This window comes from Nyctereutes procyonoides, unplaced genomic scaffold (assembly GCF_905146905.1).
Source record: "Nyctereutes procyonoides isolate TBG_1078 unplaced genomic scaffold, NYPRO_anot_genome, whole genome shotgun sequence".
NCBI lineage: Eukaryota > Metazoa > Chordata > Mammalia > Carnivora > Canidae > Nyctereutes > Nyctereutes procyonoides.
Window position 1 is genome coordinate 13,753,530 of NW_026575040.1, and position 8,182 is coordinate 13,761,711.

The following is an 8,182-nucleotide window of genomic DNA, read 5'->3' on the forward strand; positions in this document are numbered from 1 at the left end:
CTGTATTGGACACCTGAAACTAATATAACACCATATGTTAACTATATTGGAATTAAAATTAAAAAAAATAACTTTAGAATAAAATTAAACCCTTTCCTCACAAAAAAAATGATTACATTCCTTTGAACTTCTGTCTTAAATATGGCCTTGGCCTAATTGTTATTGCTACTTCTTAATTATTAAAACAAAACTGTACTCAAAATGTTGTCAAAAACCAACCTCTGTACCTAGAAACCAAAATATATAAGGTGAAGACAGAGCTTGGTTATAAAGAAGGAGGACAGTTTATTACTTAGCCAGTTGAGGAAGCTGCTGTGGGCTAATGCCTCCAAGGTTGCAAGCCTGCCCCAGGGCATTTATAGAAAAACACAGGATCTGGGGCGTTTCCACAGGAATCTAGTACATGTAGCCAGCCCAATTCATCATGTCTTCAATTCATCGTGATTAGTACTGGCCTGGCCAGCTGAGTCTTGTTATTAAATATATATTGAGGTCAGTGAGATATTAGTATCGATACCAAGTTCCTGGAACAAAGAATTCTAGAGGAAAACAAGTGAAGAGGAGAAGGCTTCAAGAATGGGGAAGAGACAAATCTGTTCAGTTTAAAGTCAAGACTTGCCAAAGCTCTAGTGTGTCCCTCTTAATTTCCGTCTGTCTTTATGTTTGTGTTGTGGTTTCAAAAATTCTCAGGGGACCAAGGTACATGGTTGTAACAACACACAGGTAACAAAAAATAGAAACTTTGAATATATGCTTCCTTCAAAACATCCTTATATGTGCAAGTGTTGGCAAGGATGCAGAGCAAAAAGAATTCTCATATGTTGTTGGTTGGAAAGTAAGATAATGACTGGAAAAAAAGTTGTCAGTTTCTTAAAAAGCTAAATCTACACCTATCACATGATGATTTATCCATTCCACTCTAGTTATTTACCTAAGAGAAATGAATGCACACACCTACACAAAGTCTCATACATGTAAATTCATAAGAGCAAAAAACCAGAAGCAATCTAAGTGTCCTTCAAGAGGTGAATGGATACAAATCTAGCTTCCTGAATGGGATTAGCTTCTTTTTGTTAGCTTAGTTAGAATGAATTCCAATATGTAAAGAGCTTGGAAGTTGTCCTTTATTCTTAGAAGAAAAAAGCTGAACAAATTGAAAATCATTGGCTTAATGTGAAAGCCATGAAGTACAAACATGAAAAATCATGTTGTTAAGTGCTTCCTAAATGCCCCCAGAAGACCTAATCTGACCAGAGTTTGTCATCCTCTCCAATTAATGCAAATGCCATTATAATGCCATAACAAAATTCTTAGCTAATGGGATCTTGCCATGCTAATATGCAAAATAGCGGGTCGCCAGTGTGGCTCAGTCAGTTAAGAGTCTTCAGCTCAGGTCATGATCCCCGGGTCCTGGGATAGAGCCCCACTTTGGGCTCCCTGCTCAACAGAGAGCCTGCTTCCTCGCCTACTCCCCCTGCTTGTGCTCTCTGTCAAATAAATAAATAAATTTCTTAAAAATAAATAAGTAAATTCATTAAAAAGAAACAAACAAATAAATAAGTGAAAGCATACATTTCAAAATAGTAAAAATTGTGATTGTAAACTCCACGGGCTGCTTCAGGTTTATTCCTTCGGTTAAACTCATAAGCCTGGAGGCAAAAGAGCTTTATATACTAGAGCTGAACCACACAGGACATACTTTCCACTGGTGATAAGATATTAGCAGAACTTCTAGGAAAGCACTTGTCAGGTCACTTTGGGAGGCCACAGCAGCAAACTGGATTGAACTACAATAATCATATATATGTGAACCTAGAGGAAAGGCTCAGCGCTCAGTATCAGAGGAAAGGCTCAGGCTCAGGCCTGTCTTCACACAGGCCTTTCTTAACTACACAATATGAGGTGCCTTTTTTTTTTTTTTTTATCATAGTCGTGCTTTTGTTCATGATCACATTTTACTTTCTGAAGTGCTACTGAAATTATTTGTTTATTTTCTGTCTCCTTCCCCAACTTTGAAAACTAAATTCCATGAAAGAGCAAGGACATTTTGTATCTGATTCACAGGTATAAATCTAGATTTTTGCAAAGTATTTGCCCCATGATAGTTATTCTAAATGAATCTTTTAATTTTTATTTTTTAAAGATTTTATTTGAGAGATGTATTTGAGAGAGAGAACATGAGCAGGGATGGGACGGGGTGAGGGAAGAAAGGAGGGGAGCAGAGGGAGAGGCAAAAGGAGAGGGGGGCAGAGGGAAAGGGAGAAGCAGGCTCCCCACTGATCAGGGAGCCGAATTTGGGGCTCAACCACAGAACCCCAGGATCATGACCTGAGCTGAAGGCAGATGCTTAACGGACTGAACCAACCAGGTGCTCCTCTAAATAAGCTTTTTGAAGCCTTTTATCTATTTTTATCCACTTGTTATATTTATTGCTCCCTCCATCTAGTTAATTAACTCTCATGACTTCACATATTTTTCTTCTCCTTCTTTGTGAGAATATTTAAGTTCTACACTCTTTGTAAATATTGTTATATAATACAGTGTTATCCCCTATTATCACCATGCTACACATTAGATCCTTAAACCTTATTCATCGTATAGCTTAAAGTTTGTACCCTTTTACCATATATTATACCATATATTGTTGCTTTAGTGTCATAGATTTCACATGGTACCCACTTTTTGCTCTTTTAAATATATTTACCAAAGATTGTATTCTGACCTAAGTCCTGGGAATGGATATAGGAGAAAGTTTTGTGAATTGTTAAAGTGTGTGTAAAAGAAAATTAGATGCAAAGAAATAATCTCCTAGACATGTTCGAGCCATATTAAAGCTAGTATTTTAGGTATAGATTATATTACCTTTGTAAAATCAAGTAACCAAGCTATTGATTTGATAGCTTTAAAGCTTTTTAAACCGGCACGTTGTGCGCTGTTGTGTGGGATTTGTCTTTGAATATGTTCGTATATTTAAACCACAAAGAGGCAAGGTTGTACTATGTCATATGTGCAAAGATGCACATACTTGAACCTAGTTGAGAAATATGAGAACTCTAAAAACAGTTTCTGTGACCAACATGCCAATGACATATACTCCCAGCTTCATAATTACTGGGAAGTTTTTCTTTTCATTTTTAATCTGAAAATTTTGGCATCTTCTACATCCAGATAGCTGGATTTCATTATTTGGCCATGTGAATCTTCGCTAATAATCTGATATTAGTACACATCTTCAAGGTCATTCTGACATTAGGTTGGTCTTTAGTATTTAATTGAGATGGTCTAATGGCAAGGAGTAAAAATACTGACAGAACTTATGAGGGATCCACTAGAGGGCAGTAAAGTGCAAACCAAATGTAAATTTCCCCAAGGAAAGGCTGGTGCTTTCGTGAAAAAAATCTGTACTGCAAGCAAGATTTCTTAAATGCAAAACATTCAAATTAGTTTAATAATGAAAAAGAATTTACATACACATGTTTCACTTTGTTGGAAGTAGAGCTCCAAAGATTCATTAGGTTGAAGAGCAAAATGAGAACAGAATTGGTCCTCGTTACATCTCTTACACTAATTGTGGGATTTGGGGCAATCTACAGTTTGTCTTTCTGGTTCTCTTCTATGATACATGGGTTTGCACAAGATAATCCTTAAAGTTTTTTTTGCCTCTAAAATCCCAAAGTTTAATGATTATATTTTAGTCATAAAAGACTTGCTGATTAGGCTCTTACATTGTTTGATCAACCATAGCTTGATATTAGTGGAGATTCTGTTTGGAAATATCCATCATTATTTCATGGAAAATTTAGGTTCCTGAAATACGTTGGTTACCTTAATAAAATGATACTTCTGCCCCTAAACTATTACTTGTATATAATCTAGTGACAATAGTGATTCCAATGTTTCCTGGAATAAGTTTCGCTATTTAAACCATCAGTGTAGTCATTTTTATATATAAAAAAAAAAGTGGGGCCCCTCTGTGGCTCAGTTTGTGAACTTCTGCCTTTGGCTCAGGTCAACATCCCAGGGTTCTGAGATTGAGTCCCGTGTTATGCTCCTTGCTCAGTGAGGAGTCTACTTCCCCCTATGGCCCTCTCTCTGCTCATGCTCTCTCTCTCTCAAATAGATAAAAGCTTTTTAAAAAATTTAAAATTTAAAAAATTTACAAAGCAGCGAAATAAAATCCCAACATGGAGCAGCCCTGGTGGCTCAGTGGTTTAGCGCTGCCTTCAGCCCGGGGTTTGATCCTGGAGACCTGGGATCGAGTCCCACATCAGGCTCCCTGCATGGGGCCTGCTTCTCCCTCTGCCTGTGTCTCTGCCTCTCTCTCTGTGTCTCTCGTGAATAAAAAAATAAAATCTTAAAAATAAAATAAAATCCCAACATGATATATTGTATGTAGCCAAGTTGTTTTCACTTTCCATTTATTTTCCTTTTAAAGTACTAGATATGTGAACTCAGTTACTCTACCAAAATTCTGACATCTTGAAGCAAGTTATACATTTTTTAAAAAGTTGTTGGTTTGAAGGCCAGGGATGTGGTGACTTAGCGTAAGTAGACTGAAGTGCGCATGAAAGGTCTGAGCTACGGTTATGTCATCATTCACTCCAGTAACCACATGGAGCTTCTGGCTGGGGCTGATTTGGACAGAGCCAAGGGAGTTCACAGTTATTCTTCACATTTGTTCAGTGATGGTCATTGTGGATATCTACCACAGTAACATTTTCAGTTTATGCCTGGGTTGTGACTAACACCGAAACCCTGTTTTAAACAGCATTTTTTTCATGAGCACCAGTTGATGAAACTCAACAGTTTAGTGCAAGCAGAGACAATTTCTGAATCCAGACTGCAAATGTGGTCATATTTAATACCACACCACATATTCACATATGAATATGTGAGATATTCAATATATGAATATATGAATATTCAACCTTCATTTAAGGACACATTTTCCTCCTGCAAATGTGGATGTGGAATCCAGACTGCAAATGTGGTCATATTTAATACCACACCACATATTCACATATGAATATGTGAGATATTCAATATATGAATATATGAATATTCAACCTTCATTTAAGGACACATTTTCCTCCTGTATGTGTAGCAAAGGAAGAAATAAGCTTGTTTGGCAGTGAGTATGAGCAAGGGAGGACAATCATCCCTTAAAACAATACATTTATTGTTAATATCAGAAGCCAGAGGTAGAACAGTATTATAGGTATATTCTAGACTACCTGCCCTGGCACATAGCTCAGCTGGGGGCAATTAGGCTAGCACTCTTTTTTCTATGATTCTGAGGCTAGTTAGCATCTTCTCAGATGGAATCTTAGACATTTGCATGAGAATATGAATTACTCATTTCAACCGATTTGCTTTTCTGCTAGGGTCTGAGGATGTGAAGAGACCCCTAACTCAGGATCCACAGTTTCAGATATAAGTTGCAGTCCCACAACAGTAATGAGACGAACCCTCCAGGTGCTTGGTATTACTTCTAGAAGGTAGTGAGTAAAATACTGATTGACTACGTACAAATCCTGACTCAGCTGTGTATTCAGTGCCTCAATACCCTCATCTGCAAAATGGGGACAACTGTGCCTGCCTTTTAGGTTTTTGTAAAAAAAAAAAATCAAACAAGTTAATATTTGTAAAACTATTATTATTTTAGCTTAGACTATTAAGATGGCTTCAATTTTTCCAGTGCTTCCCGCCGGATATGGCTAAAAGCATCAATCGGGTTGGCAGTTTCTATTAATAATTTACTGCTGGTCTTGAAAAAGTTGCTTCATCCCTGTTAGCTTCATTTTTTCACCTGAGGTCTTAAATGATGCTTCCAAAGTAATACACGCTCTAAGTTGGTCTCCGCGGATGTTGTGGAATAAACAACCTTGGATAGAGGAGGTTGGGGCAAACAGGTCATCAGGCACCGTCTCGTGTTAACACTTCGTGGGGACCATCGTCCGCGCATACTAGGAACACGGCTGCAGAACACCGTGTCACTTGCTGAAACGAAAGTGGGAGGTACCCACGCAGGATATTCCGTCCTTTATTGTGATAACGACTCCAGCAACATGTGTGCCAACGTGGGACTGAACAATGCCTGAGTCGAAGAGTCGATGAATGGCAGCTATGTCGCGCGCGGCGGCGGTCGGAGGCCGGGCCCCGCGGGGAGCAGCAGGGCGCCCAGCAGCAGCTCGCCCTGGCCCCGCAGGCGGCCCCGCTCGCGGCCGCGGCCCCGCTCCTCCGCCTGGACGCGCACGGCCAGGCGGCGCAGCTGCTCCTCCGACAGCCCGTCCAGCCACACGTCCTGCTCCGAGGCGGCCGCGCGGCTCGGCCGGACCACGGCGCTGCGCTGCGGGCGCGTCTGGCCCGGCGGCCGCAGCACGAAGCTCACGCGGCAGCCGACGGCGCGGGGCTCGGCGGCCTCGGCGGCCCCCGCGGCCCCCGCGGCCCGGCCCTCGGCGCCGAGCAGCCGCACGCGGAGCCGCCCGCTGGCCCGACTGTACTCGGCGGCCAGGCGCAGGGCGCCCCCGGCGCGGCCCAGGGCCACGGTGCCCTCGGCCTCCAGGCGCTCGGGCCGCGGGTCGGGGCCGGGGCCGGGCGGCGGCGGGGAGGGGGAGGGGGAGGGGGAGGGAGCCCGGGTCCCGGCGGGCGGCTCGTCCCCGCGGCCGTCCCGGTCCCCGCCGCACGCGGAGCGGGCGCGGGCCAGGCCGCGGCTCCCCCGGGCTCGCAGCGCGCGGCTCAGCAGCCCTTCGGGGGCGCGCAGGAGGCGGCGGGCGCGGGCCGGCGGGGCGGGCGCGCGCGGCGCCGGGCGGGGGCGGGCGGGGAGCGCGGGGGCGGCGGCGGCCGGGGCTGCGCCCGGGGGCGGGGGCGGGGGCGGGGGCGGGGGCGGGGGCGGGGCGGCGCCGGGGCCGCCGAGGAAGAGCGACTCCTTGCGGCGCGTGTGCGGACTCTCGAGCAGCGCGCAGAAGCCGTAGGCGGTGCGCCCGCGGGGCAGGTGCGGCAGCGAGAGCGCGGCCTGCGAGCGCGGGTCCCAGTCCGTGTGTCCGGCCGCAGCGTCTAGTGCGGCCGCCTGGCTCCAGGAGACCCGGAGTGCGGCCACGCCGGTGCAGGGCGCGAGGCGCGGGGGGATGCAGAACTCGGGGATGCGGTCGGGGGTGAGCACGTTTTCCCAGGCGGCCGGCGTGAGCGTCGGGAGCCGGTGGGCCCGGCCCTGGGGAACCCCGTTCCTGCCCCTCCGCAGACGCTCGGGGCCCGAGCGGAGCCTGTCCAGGCACCACATCAGGCGGGCGCGGGACCCAGGTGACCCCCGCGGTGCTGGCCGGCTTGCACTCCACGCGGCGCGCCAGCCGTCGGCGGTGGGGGCTGCGGGGCGCAGCGACCCGCGTCTTGCCTTCTGTTAGGGCTCCTGCCCCCCGCCTCGCCCGCGACGCTGCGAGCCAGCCCCCGCGCTGCTGTTGCAAGCTGTATTGCAAGTTTCAGGTGCGGACGGTCGTTCTCGGTCGTCTCCAGGAGGCATGTAGCCTTCGGGGCTTGTTGATTTAATCTCGATCCTCCTTCGCTGGCCGAAGGCGGAGATTCTCGAAACGTGGCCTTCTAACTTTGGTCGTGCCGTCCTCAGTGCCAAGAGGCGCTTTGTCTGTGCAATCGTTTCCCGAATCCTTGGGTTACTGCGCTCTAGTCCTTGGCGAGAATTACAGTAAGGATCCCCTCTAGGACTCACGGCTGCCCCCAGGGCAGTTAGACAAGGATGGGAGTCCCTCTTAGCGTACCTGGGGTCCGGTGTCAGGTGGGTGCCTGCACGGTCCGCCCGGGCGCCGAGCCAGAGGCGCGCCGCCCGTAGCAAGTTCGAAGCGCGCGCGGCAGGAGTCAGCAGCGCTGCTCCAGGACTGCGGGCCTGAGCCTTTATACCTGCGGCCCCACCGCTGGCCACGGGGCGGGCGCGACAGGCGCCGCTGGGTAACCTGACACCCGGCCTTCCGCTCTGCCACGTGGCTGGGTCGACTGCGCAAATCCAAGACGTCCAGTACTTTCTCTCTCCTGCGGCAGGTGGGTCTGTTATTCTCAGAAACCCTAAACAAGGTTCTATGTTGTCACATGCAAAAGGGTTAAATCTTGACTCTATCGAGTGCCTTAACCTGCTTTCTCGTTTTCAGTCCTGATTTTAAATGTGTTCTCTTGGTTG

The 8,182-nt window shown here is 47.0% G+C and overlaps 1 protein-coding gene across 1 annotated transcript; it reads right to left on the reverse strand.

Moving 5' to 3' along the window:
- Positions 1 to 5,114: 5,114 nt before the first annotated feature.
- Positions 5,115 to 7,860, reverse strand: LOC129506365 (C2 calcium-dependent domain-containing protein 4A-like). Its single transcript, XM_055320034.1, has 2 exons — positions 7,426 to 7,860; positions 5,115 to 7,176 (listed from the first exon to the last, which is right to left on the reverse strand). The coding sequence occupies exons 1-2, from the start codon at positions 7,514 to 7,516 to the stop codon at positions 6,125 to 6,127; spliced, it is 1,143 nt and encodes a 380-aa protein (XP_055176009.1). The 5' UTR covers positions 7,517 to 7,860; the 3' UTR covers positions 5,115 to 6,124.
- Between the last annotated feature and the right edge of the window lie 322 nt (positions 7,861 to 8,182).

Bases quoted from the DNA above. Each gene is read 5' to 3' on its own strand.
- LOC129506365 (XM_055320034.1), bottom strand. From the start codon at position 7,516: ATGCCTCCTGGAGACGACCGAGAACGACCGTCCGCACCTGAAACTTGC. The intron at 7,177-7,425 runs GCGGGCGAGGCG...CGCTCACGCCGG, and splicing joins GGGGGCTGGCTCGCAGCGTC to CCGCCTGGGAAAACGTGCTC.